This window comes from Trichechus manatus, unplaced genomic scaffold, assembly GCF_000243295.1.
Source record: "Trichechus manatus latirostris isolate Lorelei unplaced genomic scaffold, TriManLat1.0 scaffold00122, whole genome shotgun sequence".
Taxonomy (NCBI): domain Eukaryota; kingdom Metazoa; phylum Chordata; class Mammalia; order Sirenia; family Trichechidae; genus Trichechus; species Trichechus manatus.
Window position 1 is genome coordinate 4680486 of NW_004444058.1, and position 16491 is coordinate 4696976.

Consider the following 16491-nt stretch of genomic DNA (forward strand, 5'->3'; position numbering starts at 1 on the left):
TTGTAATTTTGGTTTGGTTTTTGCAAATTCCCTAAACTTCTGTTTATCTGGAAATGCCCTAATTTCACCATCATATTTGAGAGACAGTTTTGCTGGATATATAATTCTTGGCTGGCATTTTTTTTTCCTTCAGGGCTGTATATATGTCATCCAATTCCCTTCTTGCCTGCATGGTTTCTGCTGAGTAGTCCGAGCTGATTCTTATTGACTCTCCTTTGAAGATGACTTTTCATTTATCCCTAGCCACTCTTAAAATTCTCTCTTCAACTTTGCTTTTGGCAAGTTTGATTATAATATGTCTTGGTGACTTTCTTTTGGAATCTGCCTTATGTGGGGTTCGGTGAGCATCTTGGATAGATATCTTGTTATCTTTCACGATATCAGGGAAGTTTTCTGCCAACTAATCTCCAACAATGTTCTCTGTATTTTCTGTTATCCCCCCCGTTCTGGTACTCGGATCACTCGTAGGTTATTCCTCTTGGTAGAGTCCCACGTAATTCTTAGGGGGTCTTCGTTTTTTTTAATCCTTTTATCTGATTTTTCCTCAAATAAGTTGGTGTCACGTGCTTTATCTTCAGTCTTACTAATTCTGACTTCCATTGCCTCAGTTCTGCTCTTGTGACTTTCTATTGAGTTGTCTAATTCTGAAATTTTATTGTTAATCTTGTGGATTTCTGATTGCTGTCTCTCTGTGGATTCTTGCAGCCTGTTAAATTTATCATTATGCTCTTCTCTGATCTTTTTAATTTCCTCTATTGCATGTTCTCCGTTTTGCTTGATTTTCTTCCTAATTTCTTGAAGAGTTCTGTATATTAATCTTTTGTATTCTGCCTCCGGTAATTCCAAGAAATTGTCCTCCTCTGGAAAATTTCTAGATTATTTTCAGAGCTTGCTGAAGCCATCATGGATTGCCTCTTTATGTGATTTGATATTGACTTGTCTCTGAGCCATCAATAAGTTATTATATTTATTTATCTTGTGTTTGCTTACTGTGTTCTAGCTTCTTGTTTTGTTTTGATATGCCCAAATAGGCTGCTCGTATGAGCTAGTTTGATTATTGGCACCTTTGAAGCTCTAATGTCCTGTCACCAGGTGGTTAGATGTGTTACTAGGTATGTGAGCTCAGGAGTCCACCCACTCCTCCTGTATGGATTCAGCTCAGGTGCCCAGGTAGATAGCCACCAAGTGTGTGGTGTAGGCTCCCACGTATAGTCCTAGACAGACATGGGTGATTGGTGTAGGCACAGGCATCTGGCTGCAGCAGGGGGACACACTCTGAGCAAGGCAGGGGTCTGATGGCTGCCCCCGTGTGTCCAGGAGGATGGCATGTGCCTGTTCCCTAGAGCTCATAGGTGGGTGGGTTTTGCAGCCGGACTATGAACACCTAATGCTGTTGGCTGTAAGGACTGGGGGGCACCTCTTATTCGTGGGTCCCTCTCTCAGGTGGCTGGGTGGCATGGGTGGAGCCACCAGTCCTCAGGCGCCTGATGTGGGTAGGTGAAGACCCTGCTTAATGGGCAGAGCAGTGTCAAATGTCAAGAAACTGCCACTTCACAGCTGAAACAGTTGAAGTTAGAGTTCCGGTATATACCCTGTTGTACTGTGGTAATGAGGGCCTGCTCTGTTGAGATGGTCCCACACAGGTCTATGAAGGGGGAAAGGCACTCAAAGTCCGTGGGACCCTTATGCCTGTGCCTAGGCAAAGGAGCTGTGCCTACCCTGGATTCCTGGCTTAGGGGAGCCAGCAGTTTATTTTTTCCTGTTTGTTAATTTGTTCACTCTCCAAGGCAGGGATAGTGGCTCCGGGTGTGTGACAGATCCTACTTCTGGCCCAGGGGACTTGGCAGTTGCTGAAGCCGGTCCGGGACCCAGTGCAGAGCAGGGAGCAGGGAGGTAAATGGGAGAGAGGTTTTTCCCTAAGGGGGGTGTTTTTGATCTGCGCAGTAAGCGGTATTCAAGTACTTATCTTTCGCCAATGAGGGCTGGTTCTCACTGGTTCTGGGTGGCCGTGTAGACTCTGGCACTGGGTCCCTCGTGGTGCAGAGTGCTGCCGCTTGCCTGCCTTACCGTTCACCCACAAGCTGATCAGGCCTGAAGGGCTCAGGCTCTTGCCGGGTCAGGTCTGGCAGCTCCTCGCTGCTTCCGAACCATCTCTCCCTGCCCCTGCCACTCAGTCTGGTTTCTCAACTCTGCCTTTGATGTTCAGGGCTCCCAGATTGCCATATATAATCCAGTCACTTTTTTTTGGTTCTTTGTTGTAAGAGGGTCCTCCGGAAGCGTCGGACTACTCCGCTGTCTCGGCCCCACCTCCCTCCTGCTTTTCAACACTTTAAAGAGGTCTTTGGCAGCAGATATTGCCCAATGCAATGCATCTTTTGATTTCTTGACTACTGCTTCCATGGGTGTTGATTGTGGATCCAAGTAAAATAAAATCCTTGACAACATCAGTCTTTTCTCCGTTTAGCATTATGTTGCTTATTGGTCCAGGTGTGAGAATTTTTGTTTTCTTTATGTTGATGCATAAGCCATACCGAAGGCTGTGGTCTTGGATCTTCATCAGGAAGTACTTCAAGTCCTCTTCGCTTTCAGCAAGGAAGGTCATGTCATCTGCATAATGCAGGTTGTTAATGAGTCTTTTTCCAATCTTGATGCCCTGTTTTTCATATAGTCCAGTTTCTCGGATTTTTTGCTCAGCATACAGATTGATAGGTATGGTGAAAGGATACAACCGTGACGCACACCTTTCCTGGCTTTAAACCAGGCAGTATCCCCTTGTTCTGTTCGAATGACTGCCTCTTGATCCATGTACAGATTCCTCAAGATTACAATTAAGTGCTCCGGAATTCCCATTCTCCGCAATGTTGGCCATAATTTGTTATGATCCATACAGTAGAATGCCTTAGCATAGTCAATAAAACACAGGTAAACATCTTTCTGGTATTCTCTGCTTTCATCCAGGATCCATTTGACATCAGCAGTGATATTCCTGGTTCCACGTCCTCTTCTAAATCTGGCTTGAATTTCTGGCAGCTCCCTGTTGATACACTGCTGCAGCTGCTTTTGAATGATCTTCAGCAAAATTTTGCTTGTATGTGATATTAATGATACTATTCGATAATTTCCGCATTCAGTTGGATCAGCCTTTGTTGGGAATAGGCGTAAATAATGGATCTCTTCAGTGAGTTGGCCAGGTAGCTGTCTTCCGAATTTCTTGGTATAGATCAGTGAGCACTTCCAGTGCTGCATCCATTTGTTGAAACATCTCAGTTGGTATTCCGTCAGTTTCCAGAGCCTTGTTTTTCACCAGTGCCTTCAGTGCAGCTTGGACTTCTTCCTTCAGTAGCATCAGTTCCTGATCATGTTACCTCCTGAAATGGTTGAACATCGACCAATTCTTTTTAATATAGTGATCCTGTGTATTCCTTCCATCTTCTTTTGATGCTTACTGCGTCATTTAATATTTTCCTCGTAGAATCCTTCAGTATTGCAACTTGAGACTTGAATTTTTTCTTCAGTTCCTTCAGTTTGAGAAATGCTGAGCGTGTTCTTCACTTTTGGTTTTCTAGCTCCTGGTCTTTGCACAGTATTAAGTATAAGCATACTTTATACGTAATACTAATACTATATAACAGAACCAAGTTATACTGAGCTGATAAAACAGGATTGTTACTAACATCACCACAGCTACTAGCAAAAATATTCCTACTTCTAAAAATAACAATAGCTAATATTGAATACTAGTATTAGAACATAACAACATAAACCAGTTGCCTTTGAGTTGATACCGACTTGTGGCAACACCATGTGCATCAGAGTAGAACTGTGCTCTACAAGTTTTTCAATGGCTGATTTTTCAGAAGGTGATTGCCAGGCCTTTATTCTGAGGTGCCTTTGGGTAGACTCAAACTCTAGCCTTTCATTTTTTAGTTTATTGTTGTACTTTAAGTGAACGTTTACAACTCAAGTTAGTCTCTCATACAAAACTTTCTGCATACATTGTTATGTGACCCTAATTGCTCTTCCTATACTGTGACAGCACAATCCTTTTTTCCATCCTGGATTTCCCGTGTCCATTCAACCAGCTCCTGACCCTCTTTTCCTTTCATCTCACCTCTAGACAGGAGCTGCCCATTTAGTCTCATGTATCTACTTGAGCTAAGATGCACACCCTTCTCGGGTATCATTTTATGTCCCATAGTCCAGTCAAATCTTTGTCTGAAGAGCTGGCCTCGGGGATGGTTTTAGTTCTGGGTTGACAGAGAGTCCAGGGGCCCTGCTTTCAGGGGCTTCTCCAGTCTAAGACCATTAAGTCTGGTCTTTTTACTAGAATTGGAGTTCTGCACCCACCTTTTCTCCTGCTCCATCAGGGACTCTCTGTTGTGTTCCCTGTCAGAGCAGTCACTGGTGGTAGCCAGGCACCATCTAGTTCTTCTGGTCTCAGGCTGATGTAGTTTCTGGTTTATGTGGCCCTTTCTGTCTCTTGGGCTAATACTTTCCTTGTGACTTTGGTGTTCTTCATTCTCCATTACTCTAAGTGCAGCTTTTCTGTTAGCAGCTGAGCATGTTTACTGTTTGCACTCTGCAGGGACTCTGTAATATAACACATAGTAATATAACATGACATTGAGTGCTGATTCTGAGCCAGGCCTCTACATCCTCACAGCAATCCCAAGACATAATTCCTATCATATCCCCGTTTTTCACATGGGGAAACTGAGGCTCAGAGGGGCGAAGGCACTTGCCCGAGGTCGCACAGCCCCTTGGCTATGCTGGAGTTTGGGAACCTTTCCTCTAGGGATACTCTAAGAGCTTTCCTGCTCCCTCTCTGAGCATGAGGCTGGCTCTCTCCGTTTTTGTTCGTACTAGCCACTCTCTGAAGTCAGAACTGGGTCTTCTGTTTTCCAAATGAGGAAACTGAGGTCCCGAGAGGGGACCCAATTTGCCCAGCAGCATCTGGATACGACCCTGCCACTACCTCCACCATTAGTGCCTAGAAACCTCAAGCTACCGGGGTCCCTCAGCCTGCTAGATTGCTAGTCTTAGGCTGGATGTGGGGCATGCACAAATTGGGGACCAGCACAGAAATTCAGAACATTCTAGAATACGGATAGATACCTAACTGTCCTTAACCTTTAGTCGGGTCCTATTCCAGACTCATGGTATATTCGAGACCAATGAAATATTACAGTGTGCAGGTACTGTCAGAACCGGGGTGACCCCAGATGATGTTAGTCCCATGTGCTCTGTAGATTAAGCCCTCACTTTGCTGAGGCTCCATTTTGTAGACCGCTTGTAGTATCCAACAAGGGGGCAGGACTGAGTGCCCTGGGCCAGTTCCCTGCCCTCTCTGACCCTTCGTTTCCAGCACCCCATCGCCTGCATTCATTGTGGGACCACATGGGTATGTGGTTGCTGCAAGCTCCTTGAGTTGCTGTGGCCACTTGGCTGTTCCTGTGGTTGTTTCGGAGTTCCCAAGTGATGCAAACAGTGACCAGCGCTTGGCTTTTAACTGAAAGGCTAGAGGTTCGAGTCCACCCAGCAGCACCTTGGAAGAAAGACCTGGCAATCTACTTCCAAAAAAATCAGCCCATGAAAATGTGGTGGAGCACAAGAGTTTGATCTGCAGATGATCATGGGGATAGCGTAGGACCAGGCACTGTTTTGTTCCATTTTGCATGTGGTTGCCATGAGTCAGGGGCTGACTCAACAACAGCTAACAACAGGAAACGTTTGGAGTCCCTGGATGGTGCAAACAGTTAATGCTGTCGGATGCTAACCGAAAAGTTAGAGGTTCACATCCACCCAGAGGTACCTCAGAAGAAAGGCCTGGCGATCTACTTCTTAAAAATCAAACATTGCAAACCCTATGGATCATAATTCTACTCTGACACATAGGAGTTTGCTATGAGTTGGGGTCAGCTCGATAACAACTGGTTTGGGGGCTGCTTGAGGCATGGAGGTAAACTTCAGCCAAGGCAGCTGAGAGCCGACAGTGGTTTCCTTGGGGGCCGTCAGGGGCTGCTGATTGTGTTAATGGTGAGCATATTAGTACTGTTCTAACTGGAATCCAGAGCTCTGATAGAGACACATTTGCAATGTTTGGTGCTCTGCTAACCTAGCCAACTCAGACTGGTGGCCTGAGGAGGTCCCAGGATCACTGTGTCGTATGGTTGGATAAACTGAGGCCCGACCATGCTCGGGAGGGGGGCGTTTCTCAGCCCTTGGCCATCACAGACCCTCAGTTTTCTTAAAACAACAGCCAGAACTGCTGGCATTCCCTGATCCATTTCTCATTACCAGCACCCTAAAATCAGTCCTATTAGGCCCAGTGTCCAGCCCAGGACACTAAAGCCCTGCAGCGTGGGGTCACCTGCCCAATAGATGGCAGAGTGGTCATTTGAAGCTCAACCTGTGCTCCAGAGCCAGGATGAGGGAGTGGGCTCCCCGTCTGAGCCTCCCAGTGGCAGGCTGCACCCTCTCACCACCCCCTCAGGGAACGGGAAATTGAGGAAGAAGACGCTGGTCCCAGGCCCACCTGGCTCGAGTCGCCCAGCCAAGGGCCAGGTGGTGACGGTGCGACTGCAGACATCGCTGGAGAACGGCACAAGGGTGCAGGAGGAGCCAGAGCTGGTGTTCACCCTGGGCGACTGTGATGTCATTCAGGTGGGCGCCCGGGCGGGCCAGGGGATGCCAGGGGATGCCAGGGCTGGCCTGGGCCCGCCTGACCCTCTGCTGCCCTGCCCCCCTAGGCTCTGGACCTCAGCGTCCCACTAATGGACGTCGGGGAGACCGCCATGGTCACCGCTGACTCCAAGTACTGCTATGGCCCCCAGGGCAGGTGAGACACCCTCATCCCATCCCATCCACCTGCCTGTTTTATGGGAGAGGAAGCTGAGGCTCAGGGAGGTGAGCTTGGGTGCGAAGGTGCCATTGCGAGTGGGGATCGGGAGAAGGCTTAGAGGCAGCATATCCCGGGTTTGAGCTCTTTCCTCCTGGACTGGACGTGCAATTGGTGGGTGCCAAGGCTGAGTGCCACCCCTGTCCCACGCCCCCCAGCAGGAGCCCCTACATCCCCCCACACGCAGCCCTGTGCCTGGAGGTGACCCTGAAAACAGCCGTGGATGGGCCTGACCTGGAGATGCTCTCAGGGCAGGAGCGTGTGGCCCTGGCCAACCGTAAGCGTGAGTGCGGCAACGCCCACTACCAGCGAGCCAACTTCGTCCTGGCAGCCAACTCCTACGACCTCGCCATCAAGGCTATCACCTCCAGCGCCAAAGGTGCCCTCCTGCCCCACTCTATGACCACATGGTTCTCATCCCTGCTGCTGCTTCTGCCACCATGTCCAGTGTTACTGCCCAGAGAACTCAAGCCACCACCAGATCAGTGGTCCGCAGAACATTCTAGAATATTTGAGAACATGGATAGATTAGATGCCTAATAGCCCTTGACCTTTGGGTTAGGGTCTGTTTCAGGCCTGTGGTATATTCTCGACCAACGGGATATCCCAGAGTGCAGGTATCATCAGGATGGGGGTCACCCCAGTTGGTGTCAGTCCATGTACCCCCAAGGCTTTGTGTTGTAGACCTTGGTAGCACCTGGGGAGGGAGGCTTATGGCCACGTGTTAACGTGGTTTGAGGGTCCATTCCTAGGAGCTCGGAAGCCCCCTTGCCACCTCCCACAGTGTCTGGGGCACTCAGTCAAATAGAGCCCCCTGCCCCAGCTTCCTCCCTTCTCCCAGGAGCAGAGTGGGCAGATCAAACCATGGGCAGCTGGGGTGGGTGTAAGGATGGTGGCATTGCGCTGAGGTCAGACCATGGGTGGGTGGGGTGGGTGTGGAGCTGGTACAGTGCAGTAATGGCTACCTGCCTGCAGTGGATATGACGTTCGAGGAGGAGGAGCAACTGCTGCAGCTGAAAGTGAAGTGTCTGAACAACCTGGCAGCCTCGCAGCTGAAGCTGGACCACTACCGTGCTGCACTGCGCTCCTGCAGCCTTGTGCTCGAGCACCAGCCTGACAACATCAAAGCGCTTTTCCGCAAGGGCAAGGTGGGTGGGCATCATGGCTGTTGGGGTGGGGGCGTCCAGCTGGTACAGGTGGGGACACAGGCATAGACAGGCACAGGGTGCAGCCCAGCTCACACAGCAGTGCGCTGGGGGAGGCCACACTAAAATCCAGATTTTTGGGTTCCTTCAACTCTCCCACACTGCTGCTTCAACGTAGTACTGACTCGTTTTTGCATATAATCCTCCATGGCTCCTGTCTCCCTCAGAGTAAGCTGTGTCATCACCATCCTCCCCGTCCTGTTCTTACCTCTCCTGCCTCACCTCCTGCTTCTCTCCATCCTGCCCAGTGGCCTCCTCACTGCTTGCTGCCTGCTGCCCAGGCCAGGACCTCACCCACCCCAGGGACTTTGCATGGCTGTGTCTTCTGCCTGAGACACTCTCACCTCTGGTGCCTGCATGGGCTCCTCCCTTGCCTCCTTCAGGCCTTTGCTTGGATGTCACCTCCTCAGGTTACCTTTCTACCACCCCAGCTGAGCCCGGCGCCCCCTCCCTGCTCTGCCCCCTAACCTGTTCTCACGATTGCGTGTCATCATCTGACAAGCAACACACAAGGTATTGTACCTCCTGTCTGACCCCATACTGAAAGGTGGAGTTTTGCCTGTCTCCCCTTCAGCTGCATCTCCATCCCTTGGACAGGGCCTGGCACGTAGCAGGTGGTCATTAAATGCTGGTACACAACAGGTGCTCACTGAATGCTGGCACATAGCAGGCACTTACTAAGTGCTGACACATAGTGGGTGCTCATTAAATGCAGATACACAGTAGGTGCTCTCTGAATGCTGGCTGATGCAGGTGTGAGTCCCAGCTGCCTCTGTTCCTCACAGTTATCTTGTGTGTAGGGGTCTGTCAGTAAACCACAAACTGAGGCGCAGACACTAGGGCACATAGCCTGTTTGTGAATGGCCTGAGTAGGAACTCCCTCCAGCCTACATTTATCAGGCACCTGCTATGTGTAGAGCTCTGCAGAGAGATGTAGGGAGGAAGAAAATGCCACCTCTGTTTTCAAAGAGCTTATAATCTTAAGGGCAGCACGGAGTGTCTGCTCATTTAGCTTCATATGTGTTTGGGTCAGTTGGTCAAAGGTGACAGAAACCCACTCAAATAGTTCAGACAAAAGCAGGGGTACATTGCTTACAGAAGTGCTGGGTCTGGAGTATTGGGTTTCAGGCACAGCTGGATCCAGTTTTGGCTTTAAGAATGGCTGGATCCAGGCATTCACATAATGTGGGACATGTGTCTCTCTGCTGTGGACTCCCTTCTCAAGCAGGCTCCTCTCTCAGGGTGGCCAAGACATCCCCTCCTCACCAGAGCTCCAGGCTGCCATCCTCCTTGCTTAGCAACTGCCCTCCAGTGGCACCAGCTGAGCTCAGGGCTAGATCTCCATTGGCTGGCCGGGGTCACATGCCTGGCCCTGAACCAGTCACCATAGCCAAAGCTTTGGGAAGGTCCAGTTGGCCTCTGGAGTCAAGTGCAGGACAAGCCATTGACTGGCTGAGGTAGCAAGGGGAGGAGGGTCCAGGCCGCGACAGACATGGGGAAAGGAGCAGGGTCCAGAGTGATGTGCCCCTCTCCCGCAGGTGCTGGCTCAGCAAGGCGAGTACAGTGAGGCCATCCCCATCCTGCGGGCGGCCCTGAAGCTGGAACCTTCCAACAAGGTGAGACATTCTGGGAATGTCTGGGAAGTCCCTCCTCTGGTTTACCCCAGGTCCTCGCTGTGGCTCTGCCTTTGGTGTTCCCATCTTGGCAGCAGGTGGCTGACAGCCCCCAATCAGCTGGCTGGGAGCCGCCTAACTCCCCAGATGGACGGTCTGGGCTCACCCTCCACAGTGCTGAGAGGCTGAGGGTGCCACTAACGTGGCTGATGTCCTTGATCTCCCTCTCTTTCTCCTGGATACCTCGCACCTGTCCTCTCTACTTTGCTGGTGCTGAGAGGGACAGAGCCTGGTTCCAGGTCCCTCAGTGAGTCTGTGACAGACGGACCCTGTGTCCTAGTGGGCCTAGCCCCCAAGAGACCAGGCCCGTAGAAGGGCAGCACCAATGCAGACAGATGAACTGGGCCCACTCACATCCGCCTCCCCCACAGACGATCCATGCGGAGCTCTCAAAGCTGGTGAAGAAGCATGCGGCCCAGCGGAACACAGAGACTGCCCTGTACCGGAAGATGCTGGGCAACCCCAGCCGGCTGCCTGCCAAGTGTCCTGGGAAGGGCGCCTGGGTGAGCCTTGGGTGGCAGACCCCCAGAGGGGCTGGGGCCAGGGCCAGGGAAGGTGTGCCAGGTGGAAGGCACAGCCTTGGCTGGACAGGGAGGCTGGCTCAGCAGTAGGGGGATTTTCTCCCTGCAAACATTGATGTCCTTGGCCACTGGGCCACGTTGGGCAGTGCCAGGACACATACCCCAGTCCTGCATGACCAGGACAAAGTGGAACCCAGACTAGAGGGCCCTGGGGGGTGGGGAGGTGTCCCGGAGAAGGGGACATTTGATTTAGGTTTCGATGCATGAGGAGTTCACCAGGAGGCAGGGAAGGCATGGTTACACGGTGGTTGCTGGGATGCCTGTTCAGGTCTTGTTGGGAGCTGAGGTCCCAGAGGTGATCCTTGGCCGCCCTCCAGCCCCCTTCCCCACCACCTTTATCCATAGTCCATCCCATGGAAGTGGCTGTTTGGAGCGACTGCTGTTGCCCTGGGGGGCGTGGCCCTCTCTGTGGTCATTGCTGCCAGGAACTGACCATCCAGGTGGCTGCCACCACCCCTCTGTGCACCGTGGACCCCACCCCACGCTCCCCAACTCTCCTGGCCCCTGTCCACTGCCCTCCCTGGCCCAGCCCCCTCCTCCGGGTCAGGCAATGAGGTTTAGGGGCCATGCAGCCCAGCAAGCAGGAGAGACTACAGCCCTCTCAGAGGAGAGTGAGGCAGGGCCAGGCCCAAGTCCAGCCCGGAGGGAGGGGCCCTCACCCGCAGGCCCCAGTCCCACCCTCCTACCCCGAGTCAGGTCTCCATCCAGCCAGCCTCAGTTTCTCCTTTCCAACAGGCCTGGGGACAGGCCTTCTCCTGCCCCATCCCTATCCTGAGTGCCAGCCCCTCCCATCCTGCCTGCTGCCCTCTGTCCAGGCCCCCCCACAGTGAAATAAAGCCTCCCACCCCACAGTCCACTGGCTTCAGAGTTTTCTTCCACAGCCATGTAGGGGTGTTCAGGGTCACATAGCACCATGGGCATGGCTGAGCCAGGGCTCAAGCTGCAGCCCTTCCTCCTGGGCCACAACAGACTGTTTTTCAGAGGGGGAAATTGAGGCCCAGGGAAGCAGGCGATATTCCCTGACCTGCTGGACTTCACCAGGGTCACACTTGGTTCCACACATTGCCGTACCTCTTGCCTCTCGTGTCTATCCTGTCATCCTGGAAATGGGGCCCCTGCCTGATCTCTTGGGCCCATCCCTTTGTTTGTGGACAGGCTGCAGATGCAGGGCCCCAGCCTTGAAGGAGGCAGATGGTGAATGGGGTCCACGAGGGGGCATGGTGGGGATCTGAGAAGGCTTCTTTGCAGGAGGATGCTGTGCGGCAGGCTGGCAGCCTGTCCTTTGGGCAGTGGCACAGCCAGTGCAAAGGCCCTGGGTCAGTATTGAGCCTTGTAGGTTCAAGTCCAATGAGGGGGGGCAGCAGAGAGATCTCCAGGACCTTGGGGCCACCCGGAGGAGTGGTAGCTGGTTCCAGGGGCTGACCTGATCCCGTCTGACTCTCCTACAACCCGGAGCTGAGGGAGCCTCTCCCCGCTTAACTAGGGAAGCTGAGGCCCAGAGGATGTACTTGGCACCCACAGAACCTGGTCAGCGTAACACCGAGGCTTGTCTTCTGCTGCTGCTCCATCCTGTCCCAGGAAAGCGGGGCTCCCCAAAAGTAGACCTCCACAAGCCACCTCCCGTCCTCTCTCAGCCCGGGAGGTGAAGCCATTGGCCTAGCTTCCCAGCAGGAGGTGACAGGCAGCCTCGAGTCTGGGTCCAAGCCCCACTGGCCTCAGGCCCCTTCTCCGGCCACCATGACCACTTGGGGCATGAGGCCGGGGTGGCTTGAAGTCTTGCCTCCTCACCATCCAGCCCCCTTGAGTTTCTGCCCGGCCCTGAGACAGTGCAGGGGCTTTGCAGGAGGCCCTGGGAGAGGGGCCAGGAGGTTGACCAGGTTCAGGGAGGGGCTACATCCCAGCTGGGACACACTCTTTTCCCCTAAATACCTGGAAGCCCTCAGTCTTGCTTATCTGCGCAATGACCAGCTCTTGGGCATGGGCGGGGAAGAGGCTGCATGGGGGCTGGGACTGCGACCCGGCCAACACCTTGACTGCAGCCTCCTGAGACCCAGCTAGAACGTGCTGGACTCCTGACCCATGGAAACTGGGAGATAATGTGTGTGCGTTATTTTAAGCTGCCAAGATTGTGGTCCTTTGTTATGCAGCAATAGCTGACTGTGATTTTCATCCTAGTGTGGTTTAAAAAAACCTAAACTTGAAACAACATACATGTCCAGTTAAAAAGAATTGTTTAACATCTATGGTCAGTTGATTTCTGACAAGGGTGATAAGTCCATCCAGTGGGGAAAGAATAGTCTCTAATAAATGGTGCTGAGATGACTGCATCTCCACATACAAAAGAGTGAAGTTGGACTCCTACCTCACACGTTGTACGAAAATTAACTCAAAGTGGATCAAAGTCGTAAACGTAAAACGCTTAGAACAAAACATAGGCGTAAAGCTTTGGGACCTAGTTTTCAACAATGGATTCTTAAATATGACACCAAAAGCACAAGCAACAAAAGACAAAACAGGTAAACTGAGCTTCATCAAGAATAAAAATTTTTGTGTGTCGAAGGACTTTATCAACAAAGTGAAAAGACAATCTACAGAATGGAAGAAAATATTTGGGAACCAAATACTTGATACCACCACCTATCTATCAATTTGTGGTCTAGGTGGCTTGCCTGTTGCTGTGATGCTAGAAGCTATGCTATCAGTATTTCAGATACCAGCAGGGTCACCCATGGTGGGCAGGTTTCAGAAATTTCAGTGGAGCCTCCAGACTAAGATGGACTAGCAAGAAAGGCCTGGCAATCTACTTCTGAGAAAATTAGCCAATGAAAACCCTAAGGATCACAACAGAACATTGCCTGACTGACTTGCTTTGGACACTTTATCAAGAGGGATTGCCGGAAGAGAGCATTATGTTTGGTGAAGTAGAGGGCCATCGATGGAGACCCTTGGGGAGATGGATTGGCACAATTGTGTGACGATGGACTTGAACATGCTGGTGCTTGTGACAATGATGCAGGACCAGGCAACATTTTGTTCTGTTGTACATAGTGTCACCATGAGTTGGAGTCAACTCGACAGCAGCTGTCCATCCATCCATCCATCCATCCGTCTGTCCTTAAACCATCTATTCATCCATCAGCTATATCTATCTGTCTGTGTGTCTATCTACCTAATAAGGGTTTAACATCCAGAACATATAAAGAACTCCTAGAACTCACCAACAAAAAGACAGCCCAATCAAAAAATGGGCAAAGGACTTCATTTCACCAAAGAAGATACACAAATGGCCAACTAGCACATGAAAAGATGCTCAGTGTCATCAGTCATTAAAAAAAACCAAACCCATTGCTGCTGAGTTGGTTCTGACTCATAGGAACCCTATAGGACAGGGTAGAACTGCCCCACAGGGTTTCCAAGGAGCAGCTGGTGGATTTGAACTGCCGACCTTTTGGTTAGCAGCCAATTGCTTAACCATTGTGCCACTAGGGCTTCTTTTCATCAGTCATTGTTGTTCATCTTGTTAGGTGCTATTGAGTTACTTCTGACTCAGTGACCCCATGTACAACAGAACAAAACACTGCCCAGTCCTGTACCATCCTGACAATCGTTATGCTTGAGCCCATCATTGCAGCCCCTGTGTCAGTCCATCTCATTCAGGGTCTTCCTCTCTTTCGCTGACCTTCTACTTTACCAAGCATGATGTCATTCTCCAGGGACTGCTCCCTACTGATAACATGTCCAAAGTACGTGAGATGTAAAGGAGCCCTGTTGGTGTAGAGGTTAAAGTGATTGACTGCTAACCAAAGTACGTGAGATGAAGTCTGGCCATCCTTGCTTCTAAGGAGCATTCTGGCTGTACTTTTTCCAAGACAGATTTGTTTGTTCTTCCGGCAGTCCATGGTATATTCAATATTCTTCGCCAACACTGTAATTCAAAGGCATCAATTCTTCGGTCTTCTTTATTCACTGTCCAGCTTTCACATGCATATGAGACAGTTGAAAATACCATGGCTTGCCAAGGAGAAAGAAGAAACACCAAAGACACAAGGAAAATATTAGCCCAAGGGCCACATAAACCAGAGACTCCATTAGTCTGAGACCAGAAGAATTAGATGGTACCCAGCTACCACCGATGACTGCCCTGACAGGGAACACAACAGAGAGTCCCTGATGGAGCAGGAGAAAAGTGGGATGCAGAACTCCAATTCTAGTAAAAAGACTAGGCTTAATGGTCTAACCTGAGACGGGAGGGACCCCGGAAGACTTGGCCCCCGGACTCTCTGTTAGCCCAGAACTGAAACCATTCCCCAAGCCAACGCTTCAGACAAACGTTAGACTGGACTATATGACATAAAATGATACTCGTGAAGAGTGTGCTTCTTAGCTCAAGTAGATGCATGAGACTAAATGGGCAGCTCCTGTCTGGAGGCAAGATGAGAAGGCAGAGGGTCAGGAGCTGGTTGAATGGACACGGGAAATCTGGGGTGGAAAGGAGGAGTGTGCTGTCACATTATAGGGAGAGTAAGTAGAGTCATATAACAATGTGTGTATAAATTTTTATGAGAAACTAACTTGAACTGTAAACTTTCACTTAAAGCACAATTAAAAAAAAAAAATATCAGGCTTGGGTCAGGCGCACCTTCGTCCTTAAAGTGACATCTTTGCTTTTTAGCACTTGAAAGAAGAGTTGCCCAATGCAGTGCTGTCTGAATGTCCCATAGCTGTCCATAAGGTTTTCATTGACTAGTTTTTTCAGAAGTAGACTGCCAGGTTCTTCTTCCTAGTCTGTCTAAGTGTGGAAGCTCCGTGGAAACCTGTCCACCATGGGTGACCCTGCTGCTATTCGAAATACTGGTGGCATTCCTTTCAGCATCACAGCAACACACAAGCCACCACAGTATGACAAACTGACAGATGAGTGGTGGCATCAGTCATTACAGAGCTGCAAATCAACCACAATGAGACTGCTTCACCACACTAGGCATGATGATGCCATTTGCCATTGACTGAGGGCCCGGCTCTGAAGTAGGTGCTGTTACTTACCCTCATTTTATGGACAAGCAAGCTGAGGCTCAGAGAGGGCAAGACATGGCCAAGGCCACAAGGAGGGCATGCAGCAGGATGGGGTCACTGCTCCCACCTTAGAACGAGAACTCTAAGATGCAGTATGTGTGGAGGGGCCACCCCAAGGTGATTAACTGGTTTCCAACTCCTTGAGTGGCCTAGTTGTGAGAGACTTTGGGAGAGTGTGCCAACGCCTGCTGAAGTCTTCCATTATTGCTCTGGGAAATCCAGTGTAAAATGGAAAACTGCTCGTTGCCAAGCTGCCTCTTGCATGGTTGTAGTGTTCCCAATTCCTTGAACCTCTCCAAGCCTCAGTCTCCTCATCTGCCAAATGGGCCCAAACCACTGTATCCACCCCAGGAGGTGGTCGTGGGTGCCAAGTGCTCAGCACAGAGCCTGGTTCATTGTAAGTGCAGGTTGAGGATTATTATGACTATTATCTATCTCCCAGGTAAATCCACAGAAACTCAGGGGTGGTGCCTTTCCTAAGGTCAAGCCCATAAAAACCACACCCCCTGCTGTTGAGTCAATTCTGACTTATAGTCACCCTATAGGACTGAGTAGAACTGCCCCATAGAGTTTCCAAGGCTGTAAATATTTATGGAAGCAGACCAGCACGTCTTTCTTCAGTGGAACAGCTGGTGGGTTCAAACTACCGACCTTTCAGTTAGTAACTGTGTGCTTAACCACTGCGCCACTAGGGCTCCTAAGGTCCTGCAGGGAGCCGCAAAGCCCGCTCCCCCCACCTTCTGCACTCAGCAGTCAGGCTGCCTTTCCTCTCCCATGACCCCGCTCCTGCCCTCCTGTGACCCCCCAGGACAGTGCAGCCCCACCTGCTCCAATATTGACCTGGCCTAGCTTCCCGGATAAACAGCTGGGCATGAACTGGGGAGACGGTTTAGACGGTCAGCGTGTCTGGGCACGCAAAGACATCTACCTGTAGGATCAGCTGATCTGGGCAAAGGATCCCATAGCATCCGCCCTGGGCTCAGACAGGCTAGAGTTCAAGTTTCTGCAGCAAAGCATGTGACCCTGGGCTGGCTCCCTGAGCCTCAGTCTTCTTGTCCACA

General features: G+C 50.8%; 1 protein-coding gene across 2 annotated transcripts in view; it reads left to right on the forward strand.

The window, feature by feature from the left end:
* The window catches only part of FKBP8 (FKBP prolyl isomerase 8), an 18281-nt gene extending 7287 nt beyond the window's left edge, over positions 1–10994 (forward strand). Inside the window, exons 2-8 of one of the 2 annotated variants that reach the window (XM_012557884.2) lie at positions 6494–6663; positions 6750–6838; positions 7060–7277; positions 7874–8046; positions 9642–9719; positions 10148–10279; positions 10703–10994. In XM_012557884.2, coding sequence (XP_012413338.1) covers positions 6494–6663; positions 6750–6838; positions 7060–7277; positions 7874–8046; positions 9642–9719; positions 10148–10279; positions 10703–10789 — 947 coding nt within the window. In that variant the 3' untranslated portion in view covers positions 10790–10994. Of the gene's footprint in view, positions 1–6493; positions 6664–6749; positions 6839–7056; positions 7278–7873; positions 8047–9641; positions 9720–10147; positions 10280–10702 lie in introns of both variants that reach the window. The other variant, XM_004384377.2, reaches the window with a different exon arrangement.
* Positions 10995–16491: the final 5497 nt, after the last annotated feature.